The sequence below is a fragment of the Struthio camelus genome, chromosome 16 (assembly GCF_040807025.1).
Source record: "Struthio camelus isolate bStrCam1 chromosome 16, bStrCam1.hap1, whole genome shotgun sequence".
In the NCBI taxonomy this organism is placed as follows: Eukaryota; Metazoa; Chordata; class Aves; order Struthioniformes; family Struthionidae; genus Struthio; species Struthio camelus.
Genome location: NC_090957.1, coordinates 10,216,982 through 10,232,820, shown reverse-complemented (window position 1 = coordinate 10,232,820; position 15,839 = coordinate 10,216,982). Strand labels below are relative to the sequence as shown.

General features: G+C 43.2%; 1 protein-coding gene across 3 annotated transcripts in view; it reads right to left on the bottom strand.

The window, feature by feature from the left end:
- Positions 1-15,839, bottom strand: part of LOC104146214 (S-adenosyl-L-methionine-dependent tRNA 4-demethylwyosine synthase TYW1) — a 115,969-nt gene that overhangs the window by 32,325 nt on the left and 67,805 nt on the right. For all 3 annotated transcript variants that reach the window (XM_068910637.1, XM_068910638.1, XM_009678159.2), the window contains exon 14: positions 1,552-1,662. In XM_068910637.1, coding sequence (XP_068766738.1) covers positions 1,552-1,662 — 111 coding nt within the window. The remainder of the gene's footprint in view (positions 1-1,551; positions 1,663-15,839) is intronic.

The window sequence follows — 15,839 nt, the reverse complement described above, 5'->3', positions numbered from 1 at the left end:
AATGAAGCAGTGCGGGCAGGAGCCTGTCCCAGCTGGTAAGTGTCAGCAGTACATCTACCACCACCTCGAGGCTCTTCTCCTCGTCTAGTTCCCTGACAGTCCAAGCCATGATTTTGTTTGGGAAAAATAGTCGTTGGGAAAGCCAAGCTCCACATTGCTGGGAAACCACAACTGCAAGGCCGAATTCTTCCTCAGGCGAAGGAAACCGGCAGCCATCTGCCTTGGAGAAGACAGATGTTCATCCTGGAGAGTGCTCAGGGAAATCTGCACTCGGAAATATTGATTAACTTATGCCTGACTCCTGTTACCAATTAAAGTCTCTACACATGACAGAGCAGTCTAAGTGGCATGTACATGGACAATCTCATATTCCATGCTGGCGTGCATGCTCATCCTTGCATGCTGCAATGAAGGATCCTCTACCACCAGTCTGTGGTAAGACAGTTATGAGTTGCAGGCTGGGACATTTATATTCCTCAGGTAAAATCTAGCAGAAGGAGCGCTCGTTCTGCTAGATTTTACCTGAGGAATATAAATGTCTCTCAAACACACTGTAAAATTGAGGCTCTTTCCCAAAACCATACTTAAAATTTTGTTTTCTATTAAGCTATCAATTTCAGGAGCACATTCACAGTGAAAGAGAACATTCAGCACTGACAGTATCAAAACCTGTGGGTTTTGTTTCCATCAGGCAGCCTCAGCACACTCCAGGTTTTTCCTTCAAAGTAGCAGTAAATAAAGGGGTTTATTTTTCTTTACAAAAAAAAAAAAAAGACACAATGAAAGAGAGAGAGAGAGAGGGGGAGAAAAGAGAAAGGAAAGTTCAGAAGCTGGAAAAATACTTACCCGAGGTAAATGGGCTGGCTTGCAGAGAAGTTGCTGGACTAAAACGCTGATAATGATTCTTTACAGAACATGTTGCAATTTGTCCTTTTTACATCGTCTATATACCAAATTGATTAATCCCAAGACAAAGCTCCTCCTGCCCTACTGTATCTCACATCTTCCTCTTAGTAGCTCTTCTTACAGGGCTAGGCCTCATTTCCCACACGGTAATATTTACTCTCGTTTTGCACAGCCTGATGAATACCACGTCAGAAAAACAGACATTATCACCTCTTTCCCCTGGCAAAATTGGAGGCCAGGATGGGAAGAATAATGCCATGAGCTACCAGCTTGCTCCAGAATATTTTGTTTAAAATGTTGTTTGACATAAAAGAAGGAAGTCTAAAACTATTTATCTGTCTCTGTTTTCATGGGAAATACAAAAAAGACCAGAGGGTTACGGTTGTGTTGGGCAGAAATTGATGTCTGCTGCTACAAAGCATTTTTTTCTTGCATAACTATGAAGACTACTCCAAGTGCACGTAAAAGATATTAGAAATCTGGCTGGCAAACTTTAAATGCAAGAACCAAGTTCCTTATACATCACTGAAATCTTTGGAAGACCTGTGCTTGCTCATATATCCTTAAGATACTATGCATGGGAAAACGGAGAGAAGAAAATAAAATACTAATGGGAAAAAAAAAAAAAAGTTCTGTGCAGCTCACCTTGACCTCGATGAAGTCTGGTTTACCGAGGGAAACCAGTTCAGCATAAGCTTTCAGTTCATCTACGTTCCAAGCTTTCACCAGTGTCAGCCTATACACAGTGCGCTGTTGCTGAAAGAGAGGAAAAATTGCACTAGTGACATACTGTGATAAATGCATGATGCTGCAGCCTTCCATGCGCAGTTTTGAACAGCAAAAATATTCATTAATTCATTTTCAGGAGCCCATGGGGTAAAACAAACCAAACGCCACCTCACTTGTTCTTTCAAAAAAGCTACCTGGTAACATCTGTGACCTAAGCCACCTTTTGCTCTAGAACGACCTTATCTTCTCTCTCCATATCCCAAGCAACCAATGCCTTTTTAGAGGAGGATTTACTTAATGGGAAAATAACCAGTAAGTTTATTTCGCTTTGATTTGCTTCCCCAGGCATAAAAACTCACCATTAGTTGCTATACAGATACTTCATTTCCTCCAGATGGATCATCTGGCATTGGCCATTTTTGGAGAGGATGAGCTAGAATAGACAGACCATCGTCTGCCCCAGTCTGATACCTCTTTCAGCACGTTAGGTACAATATAGCAGGGAAAAAGGCGCTCTCCTGATCAGTTATGCCGAACGTTTTATTGGAAGCAAAAAGTGACAATTACAATCACAACCAAGAAATTTGAATTATTCTGCTTATGAGCCAGCCTATAAAGACTGTGGTGCAAGCCATTAGGTATAAACACGCGTTATCGGTAGGTAGCCTTAACTACTACAAGAGCAGCATCCACCCATCATTATCCGCCCTGTTCCTGCTTAACCGTCCGCAGCAGGGCAGCACCGCTCCAGCTGCATTTCTACCTCTTGGTATCTCTTGACAAACCTGTTATTTCAATCCACTGCAGAAGACAAGCTAACTGAGCACTGAAGCTTCTCACTGCACTGGTGCATCTCCTTGGATGCCCAGACTTCATTTCTACATACAGCTACAGACAGCACTCTGAAAACGTATTTATTTGGAGTTATTCCAAATTTCCCTCTCAGGGCAGCTCCTTAAAGCAGTTACCAGCAACAAAAGGACTTCTGCCATCTACAAGTCTGTAAGCCACTCGGCCACGGGACAGATCCAGGTTCTGCTGCTTGCATCTGCTCCTTTCCATTTTCCCCCCAGCGCCTCCCTTCCTCTTCTGCTAAATTCCAGAGACTGGCGAAATAAAATAATATTTATAGAGCAATCTTCTGGCAAAATTGTTTTTTGAATTAACTCATTTTACTTTCTGGGCGTAGAGTAGACGGTAAAATGCGACAAGAGTACCAGTTTACCTGGAGCAAAAGAGTACCGTAACACATCCATGGCAACCTAAGACTTCACAGCTGTCGTTAGGCTGTACACCAAGGCCAGGATTTCACAGCAGCAGCAAGGACTGAAACCAAATTTTTCTGCTCCAAAATGTTCAGACCTTTATTACTTGAATTAAGAGTCTCTTTTAACTATTAACTGTAACAGGTCTATAGTACAAGATTATACCAATTTTAATGCCATTTGCGGTACACATGCACACTGTTCAGTTTATTACAATTTTTCAACTCAGAAAAAAGGCAACAATTGCACCAGATACTGTATTGAACTTTCCATCACTAAAACTCAGACTGTTACGCACTGTCATAAGTTATCTCTGACACTGCATTGGCTAGAGGCAAAGCAGGGACAAAACCTAGGATCTGTTTAAAAGTTCATGGTATTACCCTCAGATAAAAAGGATTCCCAGTACCAATCGCAAATCTAGCCACATCTTAATTTTTCAGGTGCCGCTAACCTACAAGCTATATTTAAGGAATTTTTATGCTCTATGAAATAACACACACACACACACACACACACACACACACACACAAAACAAACAAACAAACAAACCTACCACAGGGTCACTTACTAAAACAACATAAATAGATGTTTTTCCACAGGAAAACTATTTTCTATACTGGTTTTCTATGGATATTCAAGATTATTTTCAAACATATAACCAGGAGACAAACACATGAAAACAAAAGGAGCGCCTCTTTCCTCCATTTAACATCTGAAAATGACAAGGGACAGATTTTTTGGGTGTTTGACTAGGTAGAAAAGACTAAAATGAATTTATGTAGAAATGTTCCCAATGCACTTAGTGACCTATTAGCGGTTGTCTTAGGAATCTAAACCATCAGGTAAACCTGTAAAATCTTTCAGGAGATAAAAGCATCTATGGAATGACTAATATTGAAGAATTAATAAGAGAATGATTATTAAGGGTCAAATACAACATGCATTAAAACATCTGGCCTTTCACAGAATGACAGAGCTTGGAAGGGACCTCTGGAGATCAGCTAGTCCAACCCCCCTGCTCTAACAGGGTCCTCTAGAGCACATTGCACAGGATTGTGTCCAGATGGCTTTTGAATATCTCCAGGGAAGGAGACTCCACTACCTCTCTGGGCAACCTGGGCCAGTGCTCTGTCACCCTCCCAGTAAAGAAACTTTGCCTGTTGTCCTGTTGCTGGACACCAGGCAGAAGAGTCTGGCCTCATCCTCTTCACATCTCCCCTTTAGATATTTGTATACATTGATCAGATCGCCTCTTAGTCTTCTCTTCTCCAGGCTAAACAGGCCCAGCTCCCTCAGTCTTTCCTCATAGGAGGGATGTTCTAGTCCCTTCAGCATCTTAGTAGCCCTTTGCCTGGACTCGCTCCGGGACCCCCATGTCTCTCTTGGACTGGGGAGCCCACAACTGGACACAGTACTCCAGCTATGGCCTCACCAGTGCTGAGGAGAGAGGCAGGATCATCACAGGATCACCTCCCTCGACCAGCTGGCAACGCTCTGCCTAATGCAACCCAGGATACCTTTTGGCCTTCTTGGCCACAAGGCCACACTGCTGGCTCATGCTCAACTTCCTGTCCACCAGCACTCCCAGGTCCTTCTCTGCAGAGCTGCTTACCAGCAGGTCAACCCCCAACCTGTACTGCTGCATGGGGTTCTTCCTTCCTAGACACAGGACCCCGCACTTGCCTTTCTTGAACTTCAGGAGGGTCCTCTCCATCCAGCTCTCCAGCCTGCCCAGGTCCCTCTGAATGGCAGCACAGCCCTCGCGTCTATCAGCCACTCCCTCCCAGTTGTGTAGCATCAGCAAACTTGCTGAGGGTGCACTCTGCCCCCTTCATCCAGGCCATTGATACTGGACCCAGCATTCACCCCTGGGGGACACCACTAGCTACAGGCCTCCAACTAGGCGCTCTGCCACTGATCGCAGCCCTCTGAGCTCGGCCATCCAGCCAGTTCTCAAGCCACCTCGCTGTCCACTCATCCAGCCCGCACTTCCTGAACTTGCCTATGAGGATGTGATGGGAGACAGTGTCTAAAGCCTTGCTGAAGTCACTGCTCTGCCCTCATCTACCCAGCCAGTCATCCCCTCACGGAAGGCTATGAGGTTGGTCAAGCATGATTTCCCTTTGGTGAATCCATGCTGACTACTCCTGATCACCTTCTTGTCCTCCACACGCTTCGAGATGACCTCCAGGATGATCTGTTCCATCACCTTTCAGGGGATGGAGGTGAGGCTGACTGGCCTGTAGTTTCCTGGCTCCTCCTTCTTGCCCTTTTTGAAGACTAGGCTGACATTTGCTTTCTTCTAATCCTCAGGCACCTCTCCTGGTGGCCATTTCCCTGATACTCCATTTTAAAACACACTACATTTAGGAATGAGATACTGAGGCTCTTATGTTTTCAATAAACTGGTAAAAGCAAAAAGCAGTCCAAGAGACAGTTAGGTATGCGATCAACATTTAATTACTAAAGAGAAAAAACAACAGAGGAAGTAATAAAAATAAAGCATCACTTACCGTATAACAAGGAAAGAAAAGGAAACAGAGGGAAAATATCTAACAAGGGAAAAATCTCAAACATGCGCATGCCTGTCAATCGTCTGAAGTGATTAGATACCCAATTAATCGAGAAACATCTCCCCAAAGGTCAACTCTGAGTGGTAAACAAATGCAGGCAGCTTCAAGGTAAGAGTAAATAAAGTCACGTCAAGTAACAATAGCCATTACCAAAGCTGTTGATTCAGATGCATTCAAAGTGTCCAGTCCTCAGACACTGGAAGATCTTGTTCCAAATACAATCAGTAGAGCAATGGTGCAACATGAAATGAAATGCTTTTCGGAGCTTTTTTTTTTTTTCAATGGGATATTTGCGCATTAAAATTAAGAGCAGATTTCCGAATTTCTGTGTTGTGCCCAGAAAACGCAACTTGGCAATGTGCACACAGCAACTGGGAAAAAGATGGCGTGTTAAAGCCAGCAATAGCAGCATTTCCACTGCTGGTTGAATAAACTCCAGCAGCAGAGGGTATCAAAAAACTAAAGATTAGCCAGCAAAGTCAGCCTCTCATGAGCTTAAGAGCAATGTCAGGATGTCAACCGGTAAAGGAAGATCCACCGACAGAAAACAGCCAGTGGTAGCAGGTAGGTACGTGATTATCTCTCCTTTCAACAAGGAGAGACCCTGAACCTTAATGACATGGAGAAATAAAATACAGGAAATCCATCTGTGGGAAATGGGAAGAAAGAGTCTTGCAAAATCTGCTTGATCTTCATACAACAGATGCTCCCTATTTGGGGACTCTGAACACACAATAATAAGAGACTGACTAGGCAGAAACTGCTCTCAGGTGCTGGCATTAAAGGTAATGAATATCAATATATGTATGGAAAATGCCTGGAGGGGTAATGCAAAAAAAATTTAGAACTAGTCAAACTGTCAAGTGGAACAATAGTAGTTTTGTATATCACCTCTGCTTAGAAACCACAACAAGACCTTTCAGGCAAAGGAAGTGCTGGCAGTTCAGGAGGGCATTTGCTGCCCTGCAGGACACACGTGTGACAAGCCTCCCAAGTCACTTAATGTACTGCCACACTGCTTGGAGGAAGTTTAGAAAATGCCACCAAGTGCTCTCACAATGTTCAAGTCCTTTATACAATCTCAAAAAAAGAAAAAGAATTCAGAAGGCTCATAAGTGCCCACCCATAGAAATAAAAAATGAAAAACAATCTTAGTCGGCAGCAAAAATTAAAGTCAACTGACAGGAAGGAGATGTTTCTGGGAGTGCATGCGAGACTGATTTTAGGGAGGACATGCCGGTTCACCTCTCTGCTAGCGGGATGGAGAAACGTGCAGAACACACTGCCCGTCAGGGATCCACCCTGGAGGGGACCGCCAGCACCTCTGAAGTGAGCTGCTCCAGTCCATAGGTAAGTTCAGTGCACCCAAAAGAAACAAGATAATTTACGAGTTGAGTTTACTAGAGAAATCATGTTTCTTGCCAAAACGCAAGGGAAATGATACATTTAAAAAAATCCTAGCTTATTCTACTGAAACATGGGCGAAATCAGATTGCAAAGATTACCAAACGAGGTTACAGAGAGGAAATAAATACACTCTCTGTTCTTATTAGCCAATACGTAGCCCTGCACTTACGGCCGTTACCAGGACTTCTCTCCCTGAGGACTTCTCCAGCAGGCAGTATGAAAGGACGGCGCCTTGCTTGCTGCTACCCATGTGGCTCGATCCTCTGCTGAAGCCAAGGATAGGGCTCCCACAGCGTTTGTAAATGCAGGGCTGACCCTAGACAGCCCGGCACCACATGCGAACCCAGTTGCAGGACAACAGCCTCAAGCATTCGTCCAGTTTTTACACATGCCTTAGCGGAGCGTTTCACCAACCACGGCTGCCACATCCAAAGCAGATGGGGAAGGTTCAAAGAAAGCCACAAAACATTAACAGCACCTGGCACAGCTACCCTGTTTCCCAGTGGCTGTCACCGATAAGGAGGGAGACTGCAAAGTCAACATTAGTGTGCAGGCGTGGAACCAGTTCCAGATACTTCTAACTAGGAGCGGGGTGATGTGGACATAGGCAGATATGATCAAAAAGACAATTGTTCTGGTAAGAATTTTTTGCAAAAACACAAAAATTTGCAAACAATTCTAGGTTGGCAGAGGATATCCGTGTCACTTGCCATCTTGCCAGTCGGGATGAACGGAGATACCTTTCCACTCAGCACCTGCAAATGCCTGCAAATGTTAGCATTAAAGACTAACCATCTCACCATCTCACTTCTTCCCTCTCTAATCTCAAAAATGGTTCTTAGGGGCTCCCTCCCTTAGTTCCTCCATGTACTTTGTACTTTTAACTCTAACAGCTTGCTAAGTCTCCCCCTTGAAACTGAGTTGAGGCAGGCAAACACATTTTTTGCAAAATTTGTGTACTCATTCCACAGCAAGACTAAACATAAATGCCACAGAAAAAAGGTTTGAAGCTCAGGCTGACAGGCTCAGCTCGCTAGGAATACTGGTCAGAGCCAAGTAAATCCAGTGCTGCAAGAACAGTTTTGTGTAGAGGATGAAATGTTATTCATTTATTTTTATCACATTTTCTAACTTATATTTCTAACTTATACTTAAGCCTGCATTTCCTCTCACAGTAATGAAGGCCTGCATGGAAGAGCTGTTTTTTCCCCTCACATTTAAATCTCAGTCTTAATACTCTCAAAACTACATCCTAGTTCATTTTAGAAGTCTAACTATAAAGTTCAAGCGGTTCATAAAACTAAAACCGCTAAAGCATATTATTAGAGGGTTCCCCTCCTCCCCCCGAAAGGTCAGCATTAACTAACAATTAATAACTGCAGTTAGTGTATATTATCCATCACTTCAGCAACTGAACTATCACACAAAATATTAGCTACTCATCATTGGCGGTGAAAGACGCATGGTGAAGAAAACTAGAATATTGCCCAAAAATATACAGAAAAAAGTTACCAAGAATCAGAAATTCATTTTGCAGTTGAAGTGACATCTTTCTAGAGGGCAACATCTCTCAAGTGTCGTCTGAGCAGAGAGAAAAGCCACTTTAAAAAAGTGGTATAAATGACAGATCAAAATGACTCAAGGCCTAATACTGCAAAGTTACATACAAGTAATCCTTACAGACTGCTGGCAGTACAAATACACAATCCTGTTTTCTTAATGTATTATTTGTATTTGGTTGCACAATAGGGCCCAGGAGATCCTGTTATAAGCACTAAAAAACAAGAAATAAGAGCTTAAACCCTGAGAATTTAATGATCTAAAACATCAGGATATAAAAACTAACAGTAATGCTCTACACCCCACGTTTCCAGGAAAAGCAACCATTATTTCAATTCAGACAGCCATCAGAATAACATTAGTGTAAGATAAGTTAATATTATAACAAAGCTTTCAAATGGATGGAAGTTGAGCGTGTGGAACTGAATACATTTTATGTCTAAAAACTCTTCATGGGAGCGACTAGTCTTCCAGAAACTGGCAGTACATAGAGGAGCACCAGTTGACATTGTCAAACTATTGCAAGGGTTCCACTAGCAATGTCTGAAATAACCTGCCCATCTTTTAACTGAGCATTGCCTACGTAGACAGAACTCACACTGCAAATAGATTTCTGGGAAGACCGCAGATGCCGCGCATCAGGTGACAAAAGAAAACAAGATATGCAAAAGAAAGCAAGAAAAGATGACCTTGCAGCAAAGGCGGCCAACAGCATCCTGGGCTGCATTAGGAAGAACGTTGCCAGCAGGGCAAGGGAGGTGATCCTTCCCCTCTACTCAGCCCTGGTAAGGCCACGCCTGGAGTACTGTGTTCAGTTCTGGGCTCCCCAGTACAGGAGGGACATGAATGCACTGGTGAAAGTCCAGTGAAGGGCCACAAAGATGACACAGGGACTGGAGCATCTCGCATATGATGAGATCCTGAGAGAGCTGGGACTGTTTAGCCTGGAGAAGAGAAGGCTCAGGGAGATCCTATCCATGTATATAAATACCTGATGAGAGGGAATAAAGCAGATGGAATCGGACCCTTCTCTCAGTCATGCCCAGTGACAGGACAAGAAGCAATGGGCACAAATTGAGATGCAGGAAATTCAATTTAAACATAAGGAAAAAACCATCACCAACAAAAAACCCTTCTCTACTCTGAGGGTGACTGAACACTGGAACAGGTGAGGCTGCGAGCTTCCATCCTTGGAGATATTCAAAACCCAGCTGGACATGGCACTGAGCAATCTGTTCTAGCTGACCCAGCTTTAACCAGGGGGGTAGGACCAGATGATCTCCAGAGGTCCTTCCAACCTCAACTGTTCTGTGATTGTGCATTTAGGAGTCACTATTTGCTATAGCAATACAATAATGGATTTTCCTGATGTCCCTTTTAGCAGGAGAATCAAGAGCAGCATGTAGATCACCACCTCTACGCAGACCTCCACAATGCATGACCAAAAGCAGCAGCTTTTAGAGAACGCTCTCTTGGATCGGGCTAATATCAGCACAAACTAAGAATTTGGGATGGTGAGAGAAAGTGCATTCTGCAGCCAAGGAGCCTAATTGCAGTGGCAGTGGGAGGGGGAGCCCTTCCTCCCATCAGGTTATAATCAAGGAAAATTAGATAACCAGCAATTCAGGCCTTAATGAAGAACTAGGAGAGCACAGAAATGAGTAGTCGAGTACACTAAAGCAAATCTATTCAAGGCCGGGGAAGTCAGAATAACTTTTAAAGTAATACTAAAAAAAGCACAGAGTTCATCAGAGTGGTTATATACTACAGAGTCTACAGACCTATGACATGAGCTACACTCAAAATGGGATGCATTTTCAATATAATGCAACCTGGCATTCTGAGTACAAAGTGATTACACTAATCTAACTTGGACAAAATGAGAGCATTCATCAGTAATTTTCAGCCTTCTACTGATCAAGATTGTGGCTGGAGAACATGCTCTACAAAGAGATGATCTCAGAAACAGAATAAATGACTGTTAAAGGATCATTATTTTTTCAGTTATGAACACTCGAAAGCCTAATGAAGTTTTCTGGCCAGTACCACTTTAGCTGCACTCCAGACAAAACAGTAGAGGAACCAGCCTCTCTGCGGGACCCTAGCAGAACATCACATTATACTTCTTGACACTTCTGCTCTGACTTGCAACTGAAGGGTAGGGGAGTGGTGGTCTCACTTTCTGTCTCTACAACGCACATGACAAAAGCTTGTGTTGCTACAGGTCACAGGGTTTTGCATACCCTCGAGCAATAAGGTGAGAGGAGTCTGACACTGCTGAAAAATGTTGCAGCCTCTGAGGAAGTTAAGTAACATCATTGCTGGGTTCTTCTGGGTACCTATGTGCTCCAGAAAGCAGCATACTGGCAGAATCACCCTTCCTTTGCCAGAAAATCTCCTCTCAGTGTGCTGACATTCAGGGATCAGCAGTGCTTTTACTCTTGTCCTCAACAAATCAGTTGACTCTGGAGATGCTATGATGAGAAGAGTGAAAGGAACTTCTGTAAGGGAGAGCCCATGCCACCAGCACGGCACATCACAGCTGGCACAGGCTCAGTCATAACACGTCGGAAATAAAAAGTACATCTTTAAGAGCTACCAAAACAACAAGGAGCACCAGGAATAACCTGTGCTGCTGGTTAAAGAAATTCAGCACTGGATACTGCAACTCCTTCAAGTTCACAGAGGTACATTCAAGCTACGGCACAGCACTCAGGAGCAAAGTCAAAGGGATGACAACGCCCTTCTGTGATCCTGTCCAATTCTGAAGAACCTCTACCTATTTATAACCGAGACTGTGGGATGAGAAGAGTCAGCTAACAGGACGCCTTCGCCTGCAAAGAAAACTGAGCACACAGACAGAAACGCAGCAATTTTGTAAGAAAATCTCCACCTTCCCAAACCTTGGCTCAGGTTATCAAAACAAGCTTCTCTAAAACATAGCAACTGTCGTTTCTTTGGGATTGTACGTTAGTCCGTTAAACGCACCTTATTACGGAACGTTGATCAAGAAATGCTTTTTTAAAAAAAGGAAAATAAACACACTGAGAATCCCTTCTGACACACGCCACACTATGACCTGTTCTCTCAAGTCTTTCAGATCTTATTCTGTGGAGGATACATAACCATGCCAGTGTTGGCAGCATGCTCAAGAAAGAGATACTGATCGTTCTCTCTCATTGCATTCCACGATCTACGCCACAACTGTCATGCTTCTACGGTAGGTCTGAAAAGCACCATTAAATAGGGGCCATCTTGGACTTCTGTGCCAATAAGAACATCTCGGAAAAAAGAAAGGAAAAATATCTTGGTGAAAAGCGTCATTTTCCTTTTAGGTGACTCCTGTTGAAATCATTCCAAACTATCCCAAAAAGCATTGCATCCCTTGAATGCCAAAACAGGCATAAAAAAAAAGAAAAAGCTGAATGCAGGAGGAAGGAGGGGAAAGGACCCTTAGGATGAAATATCTCATTAACTCTAAGATCCTGGTCTCTCACTCAACAGACAGAAGTCTTCGGATCTGCAGGAGGGGGCTTTGCGCCCTGGTCCCAGTCGGGATCAGAGCAGCGTCCCCTTGCTAGAGCTCTAATTCATGATGGGCCCAGCAGACGGGGTTGCCAGCTCCTTTTCTCTGTCCTCTGCAGGATGGCCGAGACTCCAGTGAATCAACCGATGAGTTGCCAGGCTACTGCACAGCGTACAGATCCCTGGCAGCTCACACTAAAATGCAACGCCAGGCGCTGCTGTGGTTCAACAGTGGATTCAAGAGAGGCCGAGTCGTCTGCGTGCCCAGGGCAGGTTGCATGGCAGCGGGACAACCTCGGCAGCTGCCCAGCCTCCGTCAAGCCCGAGCGGGAAGCAGAGCCCTCGGAAAGGCACACGTTATAATTGACATCCACGGTGGCACTCACTGCAGGCAGCAGAACTTACCACTGGTTTCCAAGGCAGTCACATTTTCTTCTGAAATTATCCTAAAATTTTCCTAGTCCTAAAATATTTGCAAATGAACACCTTCTGTATGCATACATTTTTGCCTCTGGCTAAATCTCAAAGCCAAACCATTGAACACACCTCTAGCTCTCAGATGAAGCCCATGAGGAGACACTGCTCTCCTGGTATCCACTGCCCCATAATATGTTAATAAAGGTTTTGTATGTCAGTTTGACAAAGTACTCCCTTCTTGCTTCAATAACCAAGAGAGATTTTTTTTTTTTAAATCATTTCTTTTTAATTCCCTTCTCCTCAACATTCATCTTTTCGTAGATCAAATATAATTACTCTCCATGAAACAGCCCAGGTCTAATCTCGGGAGGAAGAGAGAGGGGAATCAACCGTGCCGCAAAGAACAGTCACTGGATTGATGGTTTTATACTGGTATGGCGGGAGGCAGGGGGAAGCATCTCCCTTCCACCAGGTGGATCAAGGAGGAGGTAGGAACAAGCCTGGACCACACAGAACACATTGTAAAAGCAATGGTGATGCCTTGGGTTTGTCCCTGGTCCCCTCTGATTTCACTGAGACTTGTGGACACTCAGGGTAGCCCAGTTACTTGTCACTTTATACCCCGACAACGCATTCACAAACCAGAGCTTGCCATCCCTTGCAACATTGAGCTGTATTTTAAGGAAATCTGAAGTACACAAGACCTTCACGTATCAGGCCTTAGCACTTGTTAACAGTGTCCAGAAGGTTCAAGGCAGCTATTTTGCTGGTTTTATGGGAAGGCTGGGCCCAACATATAACGAGGGCAAGGACTAGACAGGCCTTCTCCTCCAAACTGTGCACTAGGGGTCTAACAAGACCCTTACTTTGAATGCGCCACTTAAACTTCCTCCTTTAATAAAGCACAAGACTTCACTCAGGAATCAGTAAAGGAGTCCCATCGTTTGATAATGATAAAGACAACAAAACTGAGCAGATTCCCATGCACTAGCTTAAAGCCCAGTATTCTGAATATTCATATACATTCCTTAGATATAAATAAAATAGCTTATTGCTAGAAAATGACATTTCATTCACAGATTCCTCAGAATAAATCTGTACTTTGCAACTAATGAAATTCAAGTAACAAAAACAATGTTCTCAGTAGAAACACTGCTTTGCTTAAAGTGGAGAAAGCTGTCTTACAGGAGAAGAAACTATTATGCTGATTCTAACCGAAAATTGTTCTTTCCTTCATCCAATTTCACTGATCCTTTGCTGGTATTAGATGATGAATGGGAAGCTGCTTCAAAAGGCAACTTTTTAAGTTTCATTAATACTTCTTATTGCCTTCAACAAAAGACTCGGCTTGCAAACTGGCTTCATGACACATTTTCAGAACTTCTAAGCTGGCAAGGGCCAGCTCTGATCCAGATACAGAACAGCTTCAATTCTGAAACGCCTGTGCAGTCTCAACGACCAGCGCACTGCCAGGGCTCTTGGCAGGCTGCTCGTTCTGAACGTGGCAGCAGTAGGCGAGTTGACCTTTTGGAGTGACAACCTTTCTGAAGGGAGAAGCCGTACTTTCCAAAGACTCTATTTCAATTCCTTTATTCAGGTTATGTAACACTTTATTCAGGAGTTGCTCTCTTAGTAAAGACATCAAAGCAATTTTCACACTCGGAAATTACTTGTCACAGGGATCTGATCAGAAAAAAAATCCTGCAGTCAAGCATCTATTCACCACATTCAATAACATGCATCTTCGCACATGAAGCCCCCACGAAGGATAAAAGATCCAAAACCCAGCAAAAGCAACACCAATACAATCCAAAAAATTCACAACTTCCCAAACCCTTCTGGTTCAGCCTGGAGGCAGAGTCCTTTTGAAAAAAGGACTGCAGGTTCAGAGAGTCTAAGAGAGCACGCCTGCCTCTTCCAAATTCAAAGCTGCTGAGCCTCCAGGCTCCCAAAGACTTTGCAAATGAGCTGTGGCACCCATCTTGCGCCAGGAGAACATCATCAGAAAAAGACAGTGTGTCCTTGAAAAGACGACAGACTAATCTCTTCTTTTGGTAACCAGGACCCTCCCCTTAAGTAAAGGGCTCATTCGGGCTTATTTAGCACGTTGTAACGGACCCTAGCACTGGAGAGATGTCCTCCTAAAAGTCACATTGCAAGCATTTGAGAGAGTTCTGCTGAGCAGATTTGCACAGCAGAGGATATTTTTTCCCCCTTCAAAGATTAACTCGGCACAGTGCACAAAAGTTTTCAGCTTTCTTTTCTTCAGGCTAACACAGTCATTAAAGCAAAAAAACTGAATAGGTTATGATGCGTAGGTATCTACTAAAAACATACATTGTTCAAGGATATGCTATTAATATACCAAGTTGAGGCTTTGTCTTCATTTCTAAAAAAAAGTGCATTTTACCACAGGATAATTAACACACGCTAGCTACTTGCCTGCAAAACCAGAGCAAAGCTCAGAGCTTCAATTTTACTGCTAGAAAAGTAGGAAAGCTTACTTTGCTCAACTGCGCACTTACCTTGCGAACAGCACCAAAGCATGTAATGTTTCTGCCTGGGATGTCACAGCAGGTTGTCCCCATGTTTCTCCTCCCTCAGGGCAGGGAGAGAAACCACGAACCTAACAACAATAACAACCCTCTTTTTAAAGCAGGGCACAGAGACACTACATTGAATTGAGTAAAAAACTCAAGTTCTAATATCAAAGAAAATTGTGCTGTGTTTTCACACACACAAATCCAACCAACATTTCTTGGCTGGTCCTGTTTCTCATCTTGGCACCTGGACCTCAAAGTCATCCACTTGAGACAGAGGCCAAACAGCAAAGCAGACTGTAAAAATGCTTTCAGTTTTAATAAGCTTTACAGAGACAGTTTTGTTTTCTTACACAAGTATTTTTATTCTGAGGTGTCAAGTTTGAAAGGCAAAAAAAAAAAAAACCTGTGTTCTTTTACAGCCTTGAAAGTAAAAGTAGAAAAATCCACATAATATTTACAAAGAAAATTAAGCTTCTCTACTTTGCACCATTTTTAATAGAAATCAGCTAACATGACTGTTCTCAAATCATACAAAATCAGCTTTTACTGGCCAGCTTTAAATTCTGCATTGAAATAAAAAGAAAATTCCACCGTGAGACAAACATCAGAACCAATTCCCAGTCCAGATTTTTAAACTAGAAAAGCCCATAAGCCTGTGAGTAGCCCTGCTGATGTATTAAGCACAAGCATAAGTGATGCAGACTGGAAACCGAGAGGGGGAAAAAAAAGAAAAAAAAAAAATTACCTTACCTTCCTAAAGCAGCATCCTAAGTCATGTCCCTCTCCATAACCCATTCTTCCTGTACTCTCTATCTATCGCTTGTAATCTGTTTTATTGCTTTACACTTCAGTAGTAATTTATCCGTTTGTTTAATTAAAACTCTCTAGAAATACCAATGTATAACTACATC